This window comes from Rousettus aegyptiacus, unplaced genomic scaffold (assembly GCF_014176215.1).
Source record: "Rousettus aegyptiacus isolate mRouAeg1 unplaced genomic scaffold, mRouAeg1.p scaffold_m13_p_6, whole genome shotgun sequence".
Classification (NCBI taxonomy): Eukaryota; Metazoa; Chordata; class Mammalia; order Chiroptera; family Pteropodidae; genus Rousettus; species Rousettus aegyptiacus.
This window is the reverse complement of record NW_023416309.1, coordinates 61,265,205-61,282,204: the sequence shown is the minus strand read 5'-3', so window position 1 is coordinate 61,282,204 and position 17,000 is coordinate 61,265,205. Positions and strand designations below refer to the sequence as shown.

The 17,000-nt window shown below is 52.7% G+C and overlaps 1 protein-coding gene and 1 long non-coding RNA gene across 8 annotated transcripts in view; one reads left to right on the top strand and one right to left on the bottom strand.

Annotated features, from left to right (window-relative positions):
* RET (ret proto-oncogene) overlaps window positions 1-9,959 on the bottom strand; it is a 54,260-nt gene extending 44,301 nt beyond the window's left edge. For all 7 annotated transcript variants that reach the window (XM_036222796.1, XM_036222795.1, XM_036222797.1 and 4 more), the window contains exon 1: window positions 9,698-9,959. In XM_036222796.1, the coding sequence (XP_036078689.1) occupies window positions 9,698-9,764 (67 nt within the window). In that variant the 5' untranslated portion in view covers window positions 9,765-9,959. The remainder of the gene's footprint in view (window positions 1-9,697) is intronic.
* Window positions 9,713-17,000, top strand: part of LOC107517637 — a 112,687-nt gene continuing 105,399 nt past the window's right edge. The window contains exon 1 of the long non-coding RNA XR_001598565.1: window positions 9,713-9,787. This is a non-coding gene — a long non-coding RNA (uncharacterized LOC107517637). The remainder of the gene's footprint in view (window positions 9,788-17,000) is intronic.

Here is a 17,000-nt window from a genome sequence, read left to right as displayed (position 1 = left end):
ACACAGAAGAAGGTGGATCTGGCAGAATTGGCTTCTGCACTTGGATGATGACCCAGGATTATACCTGGGGCAGGATCAGGGTAGCCTTGGGAGATCAGCACCCACATAGGGTCACCACGGGGTGACTGGGACAAAGGTGTCTTTATGAGTCCTCAGCAGCCTGTTAGAGCTGGGCCTTGCTGGGACCACTGCAGCTTGAAGATGGCTGGGGGCCATCCGGTGGTCTGGATGTACCTCCTTGACATGTCTGAAAAGAATGGGGGTGGGGCTGAGTTGCTCCTCTCAAAGGGAGACCTATCTTCTAGGAGACTCAGGAACTCCTGCTGAGCCAGCCTGCCTTCCTGCCCCCAGCACAAACTCCCTACTTTGTGGGGTGGGAGGCAGGCTTGGGATGTCAGAGTGCTCCCTTTGGGAGCCTCCCCCTACTTCTGCCCCTCCCTGTAGCTTGGGATCTGCTGTCCTCTCCTCTCCCAACTCCCACTGTGAGCATTGGTAGTGCAGTCAGGGTGAGTTGCAGACAGGACGCGCAGACAAGGCCACTACAGTCTCTGGAGCAGAAGCTGGGCCCTCCTTGGGGTCCCTAAAGAAGGCCTGAGGGTCTGCTCTGCTGGGAGGGTGGAGGGAAGAGAACTGAGGAAGCCTCCGAGAGAGGTAGGTACTGGCACAGCGTCGACCTGGGGCCAAACAAGATGCTGAGTCCTAAAGTCCCCACTGCATGCCCAGCAGACTAGTGCTGGGGTACACAACACATATGTTTGGACGTTGTCATCAAGCCCCCCGGGGGCATCAGACCTCAAAGATCTGAACTTCAAGAACCTAACTCCAGGGCTGGAGGGCTATATGGAGAAGAGGTCATGACAACGAAGTCTTCAACTAATGCTTCCCTCAGATATGACAGCTCATGCCTTTCTCTGGGCGTCAGTTTCCCTATCTATATAATGAGAAGGTCACATCTGATGCTGAGGCTCTTTCAGATAAAATTCTGATTCCTCTATGAGTGTATGTGATGTCTGTGCAGGAGCAGTCACAGGAATGAACTTCCTGACCGGGACCAAGAGGTAAGACAGTGGGCATGATAGAAGTTAGGGTGGTCTTTAGCCTAGGTGGCCTGTCAGATTAGGGACATGGGGCTGGAACAGGATTAAAACGATACATGTCCTTCTAGAACACTAATGATAAGGCAAGGAAACATGAGCCTAGATCCAAAAGAGAGAGTTCAGTGTGACAGGTGGAAGAAGAAAGATAAAGGCAGAACCAGGCCCACACTCTTTCATTGCCTGACGGCATGACCTTCTCGGCACTTAGCCTCTCTGGGTCTGTTCCCAGCTGTGAACTCCTCCCTGGAAGTGCTGTTGGGACAGCCCAGGCACAGAGCACCTGCCAACAAGTCAGTTCTCCTTTCTCCCTCCCTGGACTCTGGAATCAGATCTGCCCAGACCTGTAAAGGCTTCCTGGTCAAGGTGTCCCTGCCCCCATGCTGGACTCTAGCAGTTGTGCAGCTTCTGGGTGCAAGGTGAGGGGCACTGCCTCAGTAAGTACCACTGTCAAAGGACTGGCAGAATAACATCACACAGTGACAATTATAGTAATCAACTTACACACCATCAGCCTGGTTATTTTTAGTCTGGATTGAGGTTTAGCAAGACAGGGTTCCCCTGCTGCTGAGCTCCACCTTGTCATGTGGGCTGGTGGGTCATTGGTTCCCAACACCCTTCCCTTCCCCTGTCCTTCACAGAGCAGTCCCTGGGCATCAGCATCTCATACACAAGTTGTGACACCACTGCTTCTGGGACATTTAAGCTTAATGTGGCTTTTGGTCCAGGTCTTTCGAGAATGTTCTCAGGTCCCTGTGGAGTCACAGTTATTCAGCCCCCATAGGATGACATCATGAACATAATTATGTCCTCCTCAAAAGGGACCTGGGGTCAGACATTGACAGAAACTCCACTGAATGAAACTGCTTCTCAGAAATACTTGGGAGATTTGATAAACCAAAGTAAACCCAACAACAAAAAACAACTCTCCCAATTAAAACCCTGGAAAAGGACCTGACACAGAAGATATAAATGGCCAAGAAGCACATGAAAAGATGTTCAACATTACTAATTATCAGGAATATACAAATCAAAACCACAATGAGAATATCACTTTATACCCACTAGAATGACTATAATTAAAAAAATAATAAGTGTTGGTGAGGATGTGGTGAAACTGGACTCCTCACACACTGTTGGTGGGAATGTAAAATGATTTAACTGCTATGGAAAAGAGATTAGCAGTTTCTGAAAAATTAAAACTTATAATTACCATATGACCCAGCAATTCCACTCCTAGTCATATACCTAAGAGAACTGAAAATAAAGGCTTACACAGATGAATGTTCATAGCATCATTATTCACAACTCAAATGTCCACCAACAGATGAATGGATAAATTAATGGGGTTACACATGCAAAGGAACCTTACTTACCCTTAAAAAAGGAATGAAGTACTGATACATACTACAATGTGTATGCACCCTGAAAACATGAAGGTAAGCGAAGGCCCATTTATATGATATATATCCTAAATGGACATATCCATAGAGACAGAACACAAAGTGGCGGTTACCAGGGGCTGGATGTAGGAAAACAGGCAACAAAGCTTATGGATATAGAGTTTCCTTTTGGGGAGATTAAAATATTTTGGAACAGCACAGAGGTGATATCTTTGCAACGCTGTACCAAATGGCACTGAGTTTTTCTCTTGAAAATGATAAATTTTATGTTATGTGAATCTTACCTCAAATTAAAAAGGGAACTGTAATTATCTGCTACCCTGTCACCATCCCAAGCTACTAGGCCTGACAGAGGCCCCTGCTGTGCTGAATGGGAGAGGGTGACCTGGAAAAGCTGGTATGTAGAGGCAGGAGCGCATCGCAGGATTCTAGTCCGTGGAACGTGGGCAGCTTGCCGTGGGCCCCTCCAGGCCTGGCTGCTCAGAACTCTGTGCCCTTCCCCGGGCATGCCCAGGTGTGGAGTGGCTAATGAAGGTGCCATGAGCAGGAGACACATTGGTCGTTTTGAGTCAGTGAGACTGTTGGGGTTTCTGTTACCAAGTGCTATCTCGCTTTCCCTCGCACATTCAGGCAGGTGGGAGGCTGGGAAAGCAAAGAAGATTCCAGTGGGTCCTCATTCAAGTCTTTTCCAGGTTCTGTGGAGTCATGTCTATGGTTACGATCTTTCACTGTTTCTGTTTTTGCCTGTTTCACCAGCCAGAAAAGTTTGAGGAAGAAACTCAGTGAACTGTCTTCCTCTGCTCAGATGCCCACCATCATTCTGTGCACCTCTAGCTCAGTCTCCACATTCACCACCCACTTCGGGTCCTGGTGCACACAGTACATATATTTCCCAGAATTTCCTAACCATTAGTTAAATTTTAGAAAATTACATTTCTTCTTTTCTCTTTCTGGAAGAGTGGGCATCATTTAAAAATTTTTCTGGTAATCACATAGGTACACAGGGGGTGGGAAATGAACTAGAACCAGTTTTGATGACCATTTTCTTGCCAGGGGCTTTCTAATTATTTTAGCAGAAGAGCCCTTTCTCCAGTCAGAGGCCAGGTCAGGGCTGGTGCTCCAGGCAGGGCTCAGAGCTTTGCCCACAGCCTCGTCCTCTTGGGCCATACCATACCTCAGGCACTTCTCTGGAGGCCTGGGTCTGTCAGTACCCAGACATCTGCACCCCATGTCACAGAGGAGCGAAGGGGAAAGACTACGATGAGGTGTGGCTGCCTGCACAGAATCCGGGAGGGGGAACTGAGGCCCCCAGGACTGAGCCTGCAGGGGCACAGGTGCCTCTCCTAAACAGGTCCTAAGAGCCCCGGCTCTGGTCCCAGCAGACACCACTGATGTAATGAAGAGCCTGTATCAGCTAGCCTACCAGATGGGTACATGTCTGTCCAGGTGCACAGGTGACCTTTCTGTGGTAGTGCTCTGTCTGTTGTACCTTGTGGAGCCATCCACAAGGCAAAAGCAAACAGAAGTGTTTGCTTGAGGCTGGCCACTTGCTTTCCTTGAAGGCCCAGGAGGTACCTGGACTGTCTCTCTCAAGATCTCACTGGTGTCATCTACCCCACAGTCACACTTTCCAGGGGCATCAGCTCCAGCGAGGAAGGAGCTAAGGGAACAGTGACATCTTGCTACTGCTTCTCACCTTACTCTCGCTTTGCCTAGGGTTCTTAGGGTAGACAGCTCAGGGGTCCACTGTTTTCACAGCCTCCAGCCTTGGGGGCAGAGGGGAGCACCCCAGAGGCTCCAACAATTACATAGTTGTGAGGCCAGAGCTCTATGGAAGCCCAGGACTCATTTGGCCTCAGAGCTCAGGGAAGGTGGGTGGTAGAAGGACCAGGCGAGGAGGGAAGATAGGAGAAGGGCCCAGTCTACAGAGACTCTCAAGTGTCCTGGACTCTCAACTTGAAGAGAGTCTGTCCTCTAAGGTCTTCCAAGGTAAGGCAGAACGCTGACTTGGAAGTCAGAGCCTCCCCTAAATCCCCCAGTACTGACCCTGGGCTGCCACTCTCTGCCATGCTGGGGTGGGGAAGGGAAAGCCAGGTGGGCTCTGAAAGGCCTAAGCCTTCTTACCTCCTGAACATCCACAGGAGTGCCTTTCCTAGGATCCCAGAGGAACACCCTGGGCCTGAATTTTGTCTTACTGAACCCTCCAGCCTTCCAGGGGCCAAAGCACCCACCCCACTAAGCTCAGAAGAGGCCCTGGAAGACCCAGGAAAGGCAAATTAGAGGGAAGAAAGAAAGAGGGAGATGGCAGGGAGAAAAATTAACTCTCACTGTCATCAAACCACTGGACCCATGGCCTGGAGAGACACTTCCCTGCCTGGCTGCCCACCTGCCCCTGCCACCCTCTCCCTTACCTCCTTAGCGTGCCTCCTGACTCGCCTCCATCTGAAATATTCTCATTTTCTCTCTCTCTCTCTCTCTCTCTCTCTCTCTCTCTCTCTCTCTCTCTCTCTCTCACACACACACACACACACACACACACACACACACACTTGAGATAAGTGACAGCTTTCTTTATTGTCCATGTCTCTCCCTCAGAGCAGGTAACAGCTCTGAGGTTAAAGGGCCCTTTTGTTATCCCCCACTGTGCATCCTCAGCCCTGGGAAGGGCCCTAGGCAGCAGGTGGTCCCTTGGGAGTGCGCGAATGAGGTGATTACTATTACTGTGATTGTTACTATTAAGTCATTCACTCAGAAAAACAACTTGAAAGAATGATAATGAGGAGGAGGAGGAGAGGACCAGGCCTGAGCTGAGTGGCTGCCAAGGTTAGAAGCCTGTGCAAGACCTCCACACCAGGAAGTGTCCTCTCCCATTTTAAGAGGAAGGGGGAAGGGGCTCCACAGTAGAAATGTAGCTACTTCCACAGGATAAAAGAAAGCACTACTTTGCTGAAGGGCACTTCTCCAACTCTGCCTTTTTTTTCTGGGCTCCTGGGGTGGAGAACCCTGTCCTGGACAAAGGTACACAGTTGAACCCATGCCCCCTGAAGCCCAGTTTTCCCTGCTCCTCTGTCAGGTGCTGGTTCCCCAGGCAGAGGGTAGGTGCAGGGGACACACTCCTGGCATGCACCACCAAAACAGAGACCTCTTCCTGCCATACCAGAGAACACATATGCCTTCCCCTGGAGCCACCTACGACAGGGCCATGCCTGGTGGCAGTCCCCAGGCCCAGAGGACTCCTAGGCACTAGCTAAAGCAGTGGTCCCACCTGAGAAAACAGCAAAGAGCCAAAGGAGCTCCTGTTTCAGGCCACTCAGTACAGAGCCATACTTTACTTCCATACTTGGGCCAGGCTGTCCCCAGGTCCCCTGGAGCCCCAAGCAGGTGAGTCACCGATGGGGGAGTGGGCTCAGGGCCACTTTCCCCTCCCAGGAACCCCTCCTCAGCCCCATCCTTGTCCCTGCCACCTGTGGCCTAGAGAACCTGTTTGCTGAAAGCCAGAGGACCAGGGGTGGGGAGGTGGGGTCACTAAGTCCTCTCCCTGGGCTCAAGTTCACAGGCTATGGGACCCTCAGTTTTCTCACCTGTGGAATGGAAACACAATCCAGGTCACTCTGGGTTTTGGCAAGACACAATGAGCTAGCAGACTGTGAGCCCCCGTGGGGTAGCTGCTGCTGGCATCAGCCTTATCCAGTTAAGGTAAGGGATGGAGGAGTACATTCTCAGGTTGTAGAGAAGGGAAAATTTCTCAGGGAGCTGGCAGCTTCCAGGCCCTCCCTTTCCCTTGGTACCCCAGGCTTTGTTTTAATAGATATCATAATTTTTAATTAGCTTTCTCCTCCCCTGCCTAAAAGGCCATTAGTTCCCCATTAGGTGAATGCATCCCATTTTTTTCACACCACCAAGGAAACAGTGATTTAGTTAGTGGTCCCTAAAGCAATTCTGCAGAATAAAGGCAATTTAGCAATGGGCTCAATAAACTTCCCCGTTTATTCTCTGCTCTCAGGCCTCATCTTAGGACCCCATCAGCTGGCCCAATCCCTTGTCCCTGGATAGGTTGGCTGCTGCTGGGGCCTAGGGCAGCCAGTGTGGGACACAGGCAGCTCCCAAAGGCCACAGGGGCTTATCAAGGTAGAGGAGGAAGAGTGAAGGGCCTGGAGAGACTGGCGAATCAGGACCCATCTTCCACTGCTGGCATCAGCCTTATCCAGTTAAGGTAAGGGATGGAGGCCAAAGAGAGAGGAAGGACCAGAGGAGAAAGTAAGACTTGGTAGAGCAGCCTTCCTGGCCAAGGGGCTGCTCTGGCACCCGCTATTCCAGACAGGAACACCTACCCAGGTCCCCCTGCAGAAGGGTGGGCCTGGAAGCCTAGAGGGCCTGACAAGTCATGGAAAGTTTTCCCTTCTTCAGTGCCTAAAATTAAAAGGCGGAGGGAAAAATGGGACCCAAGAAGCCAAGCCAGGAAGTTGAGAGATGTGAATCTTGCTGAGGAGCTGCAGGAGGTCAGGGGGATGGTGCTGGGTGAGGGGTCAGCCTGGGACATGCAGGGGGAATCCCAGAAGCTGAGATTCCGATTCCTCATCTATATAACAGGGGATGGCTATTATACCTGAGCTGAGCAGCAAGAGGCCAGTAACTCTTCTAAGAACAACTTGTAGATGGAAGTTCACTAGCTCTGGTTCCAGGATAACCAGGGCTGATGGGTATGGAGGAGTGAAGGGCAGGTGCCTGTGTGTGCATATGCACACAGTGTGTGTGAGTGGCAAGTAGAAGTTGGGTTCCTTGAGTGCAGGTAGAATGTGAAGGGGCCAGGTCATGCTGTGAAAGTGTGTGTGTTCACAGGTACCATAACCATGTATTCTTGAAAAAGGGTAGGAGTATGGGCATGTATGGGTGACCATGGATGCAAAAGTGTGAGGGTGTGTGTGTGTGTGTGTGTGTGTATGTTTGTCTGAACATGGATACTAGGGGGTGAGTGAGAAGAGGAGTCCTGTCCTGCTCTGGCAGTTTGTGCCTGGTTTCTACCTTTTACTGAAGGTGTGTGTGGTTACACACAATGAGAGTGTGCACACGAGACAGGGAGGCAGGCTGGGGAGGTGTCTGTTCTATGGCCTTGCTCTGGGCCTCCCTGAATCCTCCAGCCCACTACCGTCAACCGTGAGGCAGCACTGCCTCCTCCACTCCTGTCAGTCCCCTAGCACAGAAGGGAGTTTCCTGTCTTGAGGAGGTGTCTGACCCAGCAGGGAATGGCCTTCATGCTATAGAGACCCAGACCCCACCCCTTCTTCAAGCCACAGGCCAGGCTACTGGAGAGCCTCATCCACAAGAGGGCGACTGGGAGGCCGAGTTGCTCTGAGCCTGGGTGGGTCCCTGTGCAGCAGCAAGTATACACGGGTGGCAGTCTGGAACAGCTCAGAGACCCAGGCTAGGTATCTCCAGGATTGCTACTTCTACTGAAGGGAATCTGCAGGCCTCTCTGAAGGCACCATATGTCTCCTCTTGGGTGCTGCAAGGGGCCAGTGCCACCAATTGTAGTTTCTTGGTAATTTCAAGTGAAGAGTGGGTGGTATGTGGGGCTCACTTTCTCTAGATTGGGGAGCCTGTCTTCTGCTCCCTAATCTAGAGAAAGTGAGCCCCACATACCACCCACCCTACTCCTGCCAAGAGCCACAGGCCGACTCTTGCAGCCCAGTCCCCTGGAGCCTTACTGGTCACACCAGCTAAGCACAAGGCTGTGGAAGGGCACAGAGAAAACTTCTGCAGGCTTTGGAGGCTGCCTGCCTACACTGCTTCTGGCTCACACCTGACCACAAGTCCACAATTACAAAGTTGCAACCCAAGAGTTACAAGAGATCTTTACAACACCCTGTTTGTATTTGCATCTGCCCTGCCTGTGTTTACAGCCTCCTGCCTGTCTTTCTCCTGCAGCACTGTGACCCCAGGATCCCAATACTAGAAGCAGACTCTCTTCCCACATTCTTCCCCAGAGTGAAGAAAAGGCTTCTCCCCTGCCCTCCCTACGACGGACTGAAGACCACTGTGGCTTCAGTATCTGCTCCTTGAGACTAGGATCCAGTCAAACAAATGAAGCCTTGGACAGCCTATGAACCCAGAGTCTGTGCAGGACCTGAGGCTAGAGGCAGGGTGCTACCTCCTCTTTGGTTCCCAAAGATCACAGGGAGAGAAAGCCCTTTGTAAGACGTGGGGGAGGGTGGTCAGAGCTCCTTCCTTCTCAGAAGTACAGTAGAAGGAGATCAGTCAGGGGTAGTTTGAGGAAAACTGAAATATGAGGCCAAGGGGGTCTAAGAGTCTATAGCCTTGCCGTTCATCTTTTAAGAGTATGGGAGTGAAGGCGGTGACCAGCCTTTGCAAGGCCATACGTAATGCTCCCAGCACCGACACTGGTGGCGCACAGCCCTACAGCCTACTCTGAGATAATCAAAACCGCTTGGTAAAGGCCCAGAGCCCTCAGGTGGTCCCCCCCCCCCCCCCCCCCCCCCCGCCAAAGGCTGCATCTTCAGGTGCCTCTGCCTGGAAGCGGCGAGCGTCTCTCAACCAGCCTGGTAGGGCTCGACCATGGCGGGCCCTCCTCTGGCTGCGCTAGGCTAGTCTGGGCGGGCCATGGAGGGCAGCCTTCCCAGAAACCATAGGCTTTTAGATTTTTTAAAGTACCTGGGCGGCAAAAAACGCACGAAGTAAAAGCAACCTTTCATAAAAGCAGATCCTCTCCGAATCCCGCGGCAGGCAAAAGAATCGGAGCGGGACGTGGAATGCATCGACGTGGAGCGCGGAAAGAAAACCGGGGCGCAGCAATCTTCGGCAGAAACAGAACTCCCGGCGCAGGTCGCTGGATTTCTAGGGTTACCTCACCTGTCCTCCACTACCTGCGCCGAAACACTGACAAGATCCGTCTGCCTAACTCCTAGAGCGACCAGACTGGGACGCACGGCTGCGGCTCGGACCCTGGGTACGGACTCCGGCCGCCCAGCCCGGCCCGCGTCCATCTCCAGCCCGAGACCCGCCCAGCCTGGGTCCTGAGGCACCCTGCCCGCCGCACCATCTCGCTCCCTGCGGCCCGCAAATGCACTCCTTGTTACCAGCTGCAAACAGAAAGGCGTTTTCGAACGCGTCCACTCCGCTGCTCCGCGCACAATGCCAACTTGGCCCCGGCCGCTGCAGGCACCCGCCACCGGCAAGACTCACCTTCGCCGAACAGCGGCAGCAGCAGCAGCCATCGCAGCCCCGCGGTGCTGGCCGTCGCCTTCGCCATCGCCTGTGAGCGCCGGGGCCGAGGTAAGAGGGGTAGTGGATCGGTTAGGGGGTGTAGGCGGTGGGGTGTGGCGCTTAGCCGGGCCGCCCCATGCCGTCCAGGACGTGGCGGACGCGGAGAACACTGCGGACGCGGAGCGTCGGAGCGCGACTCTGGGGCGCTCTACACTGCTTGGGCCAGGCTCTGGTCGCGGGACTGAGGAGGTGGGCGCGGGCTGCGCGGGAGGATCTGGCAGCGGCTGGGCGGGGCAGTGAGGGGAACGGGACGGGCGGGGCCAGGATGCGGGCGGAGTGCGGTAGAAGGCGGGCTGGGGGTACCAGCCGGGCGGCGCCTAGTGCACAGCCAGTGAGGCACTCGCTGGTAGCCGACCGGTGCTGGACGCGGAGTGCGGGTGTTGGCCAGGCGGGGCAGGAGTAGGAGCGCCCCTCCGCGTGCACAGCCACTCTTCCTCAGCCTGTGCGTCCGTTCGCCGCCCCAGCGCTTCGCCCTTACCCACCTCGCATTGAAAGCACGCAGAGATGTGGGGTCTGGGCGGCCTGGCTGGGATGAACCCGAGCGGACATAGGGACTAGGCGAGCGCCCCGCCTCCAGGCTCTTGGCGCCCAGCGCATCCTCCGCCATTTCTCAGAGCGGGAGACCGCAGTGGGATCTCGGCGGCCTCTTGGAACACGAGGCAGGAGAAGGGGAAGGGCTGCGGCAAGGGTGGGGGAACCGGAACATTTACTGCGTTTTCTGAGCACTCCTGGGGCGAGTCTGGCACTTGGCTTACAATGTCCAAGGTCGCGTTTGGGTATAGGGGTCACCTAGGGCCAGTTTGTACACCTTTCAGAGAGACCTGGCGCTGGTGGCCTAGTGGGGTGCTTGGCGGATAAGCCCCGCCCCCAAACAAAACCCCACAAAAAAACAAGAGCTCTTTGGATGTGGGACTACGTAGGAGAGTGAGTAGCAGGGCAGGAATAGAGCCCCGCAAATTTTTTGCCCAAAGAAAGGATGCCCACGAACACACAATCCTAAAAGGTAAACTCGGGTCTCCTAACATGAGGGTCCTGGAGTAATGTTGGAGGTGGGTTCTAGGCCTCTGTGGGGGATAGTCCACTGTTCTTCCAGCCCCTAGCTGCATTTTTAAGTCTGGACTTTACCTGGGCCAGAGGAATGGAAGCCTTGGGCTGTGAGGATTCAGGCCTGCGGAAACCCTTCTTCAGGGTCTCCTCTTCTTGCAGTGCACAGGGCCCCACCCTCTTGCCTGGCTGAGCTCAGGGCTGCACATCACTCTGCAGATATGAAGTCAAAGTGAAGTCACCCTTGCAGGCAGGAGTTGCTGCCAAGACAGAGGCTGGCTGGGGGCTCTGCCAACTGAGATGTCCAGAGTGGGCCTGCTGGCAGGAGGCCAGGGCACAGCACTGCCAGCTCAGGAGAGCTGCCCTTCCATCATCAAACCTTGTGTTATCTGCCACACATACCTAGAGCCCCAGACCCTCCGATTTATGGGGATGGAGTTGGCCACAGGGGGCTCCTTTGGGACAGGCTCTACTTCTGGTGCTAACAGCTACCAAGACAGCACACAGGGCTATGTCCAGGAAAGAAACCTGCATAGGAAGGGAGGGCCTGAGGGAGACTTCTTTGTTACAAAACAGGAGAATGTAGAAGGAAGAGGGGTGGTTTGGCCCATTCCACCACCCAGTCCCCCTCCCAGGGACCACTCTCACTAGGCCTTGGTTGACACTGGACAGGCTAGATGTCTGGCTGGCTCTGTGTTTCCCATCTGAGGCTGTGCTCCTGCCTGGGCCTCCTTCCACCTTCTAGCCTCTTTCCACCTGCATCCTGTGGGTCTTGAGTGAACACCCAACTCTGCGGTGGAGGCAATGCCCTCCTCTGAGATCAGTGTCTGGGGGCCTCACATGTGTACCACTGTACATACATATACATACATATGTATGTACCTATGAACATTGTGTGTGTTCACACATGTGGACATGTATGTCCAGGGACCTGACTGGAAAGGCACTTGGTAGAGGGCAAGGGTAAATCTCTGGGTTTGTTGGCCTCATACTGCAGGCAGAGAGTGACTTAGACCTGCCTGGGACTGTGCATTGGTTCAAGATCCAGAACAAAGCAGCACGAAGGTGCTTCCTCCTCCAGCAGAGAGGAAATGAATACAGCCTCCCTGAGAACCCACAGGACGAGGTCAGGAGCTGAGCTGAGGCAGAATCTAAAGGTGTCAGTCTGATTCTCCAAGAAGCCCCTCCCTTTCCTCTACTTTGTCCCAGGGACCATTGGGACAGTTGCACGGGAGAGTCTGTAGGAGGTTTCTGTTCCCTGTCTAGGCTTCCCTAAGTCGTCTCTCTCTGTGCCTCATCTTCTAACTATGAACATCTCCCTTTCAGAAAGAGTGAGGATAAAAAGAGGGAGTTTGTGTGAGGGTGGACCTCAGAGCCAGGCACACAGTAAGTGCTCAATAAATCACAGCCATCATCTTGGCCAGGCTTAGGATTTAGCACTAGCATCCTTGCCTCACAGGGTCTCTGACAACACTGTTGAGGGGCATGAGCTCCTACAGGCACTGAGATGCTCTCTGGGAGCTGGGGGAGGGTGTGTGTCACTGTGTGGTCAGTGCTCTCCACTCCTGCCCACAGCCTCCCTTGGAGTATCACCAGGGCAGCTTTTATCAATGTGCCCCTGGGTTCCACCTTCAAAAAAATCTGTATCTAAAGAAGCTCTGCAAGAGCTTCTGATATGGGAGTCTGTTTTGGAGTGAGTTAGACCTGAGTTTGAATTTTGCCACTGATAGTCATGTGATATTGTGCAAGTCACTTTACCTGTCTGTGCCTTGGTTTTGCCTTCTCCAAAATGGGGGTTGAAATAGTGTTCCCCCTTCTGGGTGGCTGGGAGAAGTGACTAAAATAGTATTTGTGAGGTTTTGCTCCCTGAACAGGATAAGGTTTTCCATGGGCAGGCAGCTCACAGGTTATCCTTGCAGCATTCCTCGTGTCTGAGCAGGTGAGGCCTATCTGGAGCCCCTTGGGTCTGGCCCCAAAACACAGCTCAGGGAATGAGGGTGAAGGTCAAGCCCAGCATAGACAGGGATGCCATCTGGTACAGGATTGCCTAGGTGGGGAGGAGCTGCTGGTAGGGGTAGGAGGCAGGGCAGGATTCTCTGTGACCATGGACCCGGGTGGCTGTGGGAAGTCAGGTAGAAGGCCTGCCTTTAGGAGTGGAGGCTGAGTACAGAGACATGAAACCCTCACCCTGGGGACTTTACAGGTATGAGGAAACAAAGCCAGGAGCATGGCCCAGTCCTGAAGGCACTGGAAGGCCAGATATTATTCTGGGAACTGCTGACTTGGGCCTCTCAGGCCAGATATGGTCAGAGTGGGTGTGGAAAGGGGTTTCAATCCCTCCATCAGGTAGTGTGAAGCATAGACTGAAAGCATAGACTTCGATGCCGACTGTATGTGCTGTAGCTAACTGCTGATACTTTAGTTTCCCCTCTGTAAGCAGAGGTAATGATAGTACCTACTGTTGCCCTGCTACCCCAGTGAGTGTTGAGGTGTAGGCAGGTCTGTGTGCACACCTCCAGGTGTAGCTGCAAGGAGAGCCAGTGCCCACCAACCAGCTCTGAGGGCCTACAATGGGGCTCCCTATCTGCCCACCCCCATTTCAAATATACTGTCCTCATAACACTCACAACATGCCAGGCTTGGGCTCTCAGGATATGACCCAGGGACATTTTTCCTCTGACTCTGTGGAGGCCCTACCTGTCTGCCTCTTGCCCACACCTGGTGTTTACAGACAGGGCCTCAGCCTGGTCAGTGAGAGAACCCTTCTTAGGCCTTACAAGGAGCTGGGTGGGTGCCTGAGGACTGAGCCCAGGCCTCGTGAGCACAAGGAAGTGGGTCCTACATATTGTCAGAGACTCCGTTAGGCTCAGACAAGGCCTATCTCCACCTAGAAGGCCTGACCTCAACTTTTTGCTCCTACTCACCCTTTTCATGAGCCCTCCTTCCCCTTCTCTGCTCTTGTCCCCTTCTCTTTCTTCCCCTCATCCCCTCCCTCATTCTCTTGGAGGAATCTTAGCTCCATTCCTTTCACCCAGCCCAAGAACCAGGCTAACTACATCCCTGGGCCTCAGGTTCCTCATCTGTAACATGGAAATATCATTTGAGGCCAAACCAAATGAAGCATTGACAGAATCTGCACAGTTTCTGGCCCAGCAGACAGTAGATGTTTTCTTCAGTCTTCTTCCAGGGTCCTCTGAAGTCCAAGGAACTATCCAAGTGGGAAGCCAGGCAGTGGTGTGTGTGAAGGCTACAGGTGAGCTCTGAGCTGTGTCTTGGCATGTCTCTTGCCTGTGTGACCTGGAATGTTCCCAGTGTCTCTGGGCCTCAGTAGGAAAGCAGAGTCCCCTCCTGCTAGGTGCCTGACGAGTGAACCCCCAGGCAGCCAGTATGAGCTGTTACTACTGACTCTTAACAGCTGTAGGAGTTGAGGCCAAGAGGCTACAGAGTCAGTGGACATTGCTAGTTATCATGGGAAGAAGGTGGCCTCTAAAACCAAGTGACTGCTTCCCTCGTGCTGGCTCTCCAAATGCATAGGTAACAATGCACACCTGTATGGAGATGGCAGCCAAAATGAGACTGGCCTGCCTGAGCCAACACCTCTCCCTTACCCTCCCTCTCCACAGGAACTGTGTGTTCTCAGTGGAAGGAGAGAGAGCCCTGGAACCTGACAGTCCTCTTCGCTGCAGCAACACTTACCTGACTGGGTCATTTACACTTTTGGGAGCACCACCTAGCTCCTTGGGGCTTTGCTCACACTGAGTCTACCTGAGCCCCCAGCCAGAAGGCACTGCTGGCCCAAGGCAGTTGGAGCTCTATGGGGCCTCAAGACTCACAATGCCTGCCTCTAGCATCACTGGGCAAGGAGAAGGCCAGGCTTGGCTCACAAGCTAGCTGTGCAGATATTGGAAAGCTCCGATTGGCAAGTCCAGCAAATAATGGCCTGAATGCTTTTTAGAAAAAACATTTCCCAAGGCGGTTTCATAATCTGCCTTGTAATGCAGATTTAGACAAGTTTTTACGAATGCACTTTTTAAAATAGGTCTTAATGGATCCTTTGCAGTAGTTACAGTCCATTGTGTAAATGCAAAAGAAGGCTTTTTGAAAACATGTATTATTGATCAGAAAGACAGCAGCAATTAGGAGCTGGTGTGTCATATCATTCAATGCACACTTCCTATACAGCCCTGCTTGTATTCACTCATAACTTTCTGATAAATTATCCTGTCACAAGGAAGCCCTTTCTTCTCCATTTTGCTTCTGAAAGCAGAGGAGGACCACTTATTAGCGGGAGGTGAATGAAAAATTAAGCTCACCTTTATTATCGCAAAACCTGTTTGGACTTCTCCAGTTTTAGACTAATATGGCAAAACCTTTAGGTAAAGTGGATGATACTTCTCAATTTGGTCTATGGCCCACAATGAAAAAAAATATTGGTGACAAGGTAGCAGGTGGTCTGAGCTGGAGGACCCCCTAGGGAAGCCTGCTTTGTGGGAAGGATGCTGAGGCAAAGCAAAGGAGTGACTCAATGAGGGCCCACAGGGAGGGGTGCCACCCGGCCCCCCCAATGTTTCCAGTATTTTGTTTCTCTTCCCCAGTCATGAAACCTGAGATGATCAACCAGCATAAGTTAAGACTTATTTTTTGCTCAGAAACTCTGTGGGTCTATATTTCATCCAATGTGCACATTTCCCATTTGCCCTACTTCTTGAAGAGTTCATTCTTTGTCAAACATTTGCTGGGCACTGACTATATTTCAGGTGCTGTTTTAGGCAATGGAGAACCAAACAAAGTCCCTCCATTTGTGGTGTTTCTCATATAATCACCACCACATGAGGCATATGTGCAGTATATCTGTAAATGACCCAGATAGTGAGGGACACAGGGTGCCCATCAGGGCTGGGTGCTCTGGGGAGCTGACTTTGGGCAAAGGGGATGGAGCTGTGGAGACAACATTGCCTTCTTTGGAGACATCAGGAGGCCGGAAAAGAGGTCAGAGTGGGCCTTGGCGTTCCCCACACTGCCCTAGCAGAGACCGGAGCTGCAGTTCATCTCCATCTCCCCACGAGAGCATCTCAGTAGCCTCACTCTTGTGCCTCTGGAAGCTGCAGTTCTGGTCTGAGAGGGTTACAGCTTGCAGGATTTGCAGAGCAAATGTTCTGGCCTGAGGGGTCTTTTGGAGCTTGAAAAACCTCCTGTGATATTGGAATGCTGACAAAAAGGTAGTCCATTGACTTAATGCGCTGTAATGGCTTGGAAGGCTCCTTGCCCAGGATGGCATGAGCTGCAGCTCCAGGTACAGTGTGCAACTTCCAGATCCATCTCAGTTCACAGGTGCTGAGGTGGAGTACTGTGAGCTGAGGTGGGGAGTGGGAGTAAGGGAGAGGGGACCAACAGACTGCCTAAGGGCAGATGCAGAGAGTAGGGACTTCCCAAGACCCTCGTGTTTGCAGACAGGGCCCTGAATGCGGCACTTGCCCGCAACCCAGTTAGCCCCTGTATACCTTGCCCAGCTATTTCAGAAGCCCAAGGGAGCTGATCTCAGGTAGATCATAGATGCTTTCATTGCTTCCTCTCCAGCACCTCCGTGATGTTGCTACCTGAGTCTAGGCCCACCCAGGGCTCTCGCCCTTGCTGTAGACCCCTTAGGCCAGATGGGGCCCCCTCCCTGCTTGCTTAGTCGGTCAGCCTGGCCTTTATCCCCTACAACAGTGCTGTTCGATGGAACAATCTTGATGATGGAAACATTCCAGTCTGTGCTGTCCAATATGATGGCTACTAGTTAAGTGTGGCTATTGAACACTTGAAATGTGGCTAGTACAACTGAGGAACTGAATTTTGAATTTTACTGAATTTATAATAACATTAAATTAAATAGTCAAATGTGACTAGTATATTTTTGGGGCAGTGAAGTCTAAGAAACAGTTCCCCAGCCACTTGCTGGAGCTCCTGGGGGTGGGGTGGCTCCTGGCACAAACCTCCCCCACTGAAGTAAGAGCAGAGAAGCCAGAGCCTGTTGAGTTGCTCGGCCCCAGATCATGTGGGTGCTATGTGGCCCCAGTGGACAGTATGATCTAGCAGCATTCATTCTGTTTCCTGACTTCCTGGTGGTTTGAAGATCCACACCCCCAAAGAGAAGGCCGGCATTGCTGGAGTACACCCTGGGCATGCGCCTTGCCCT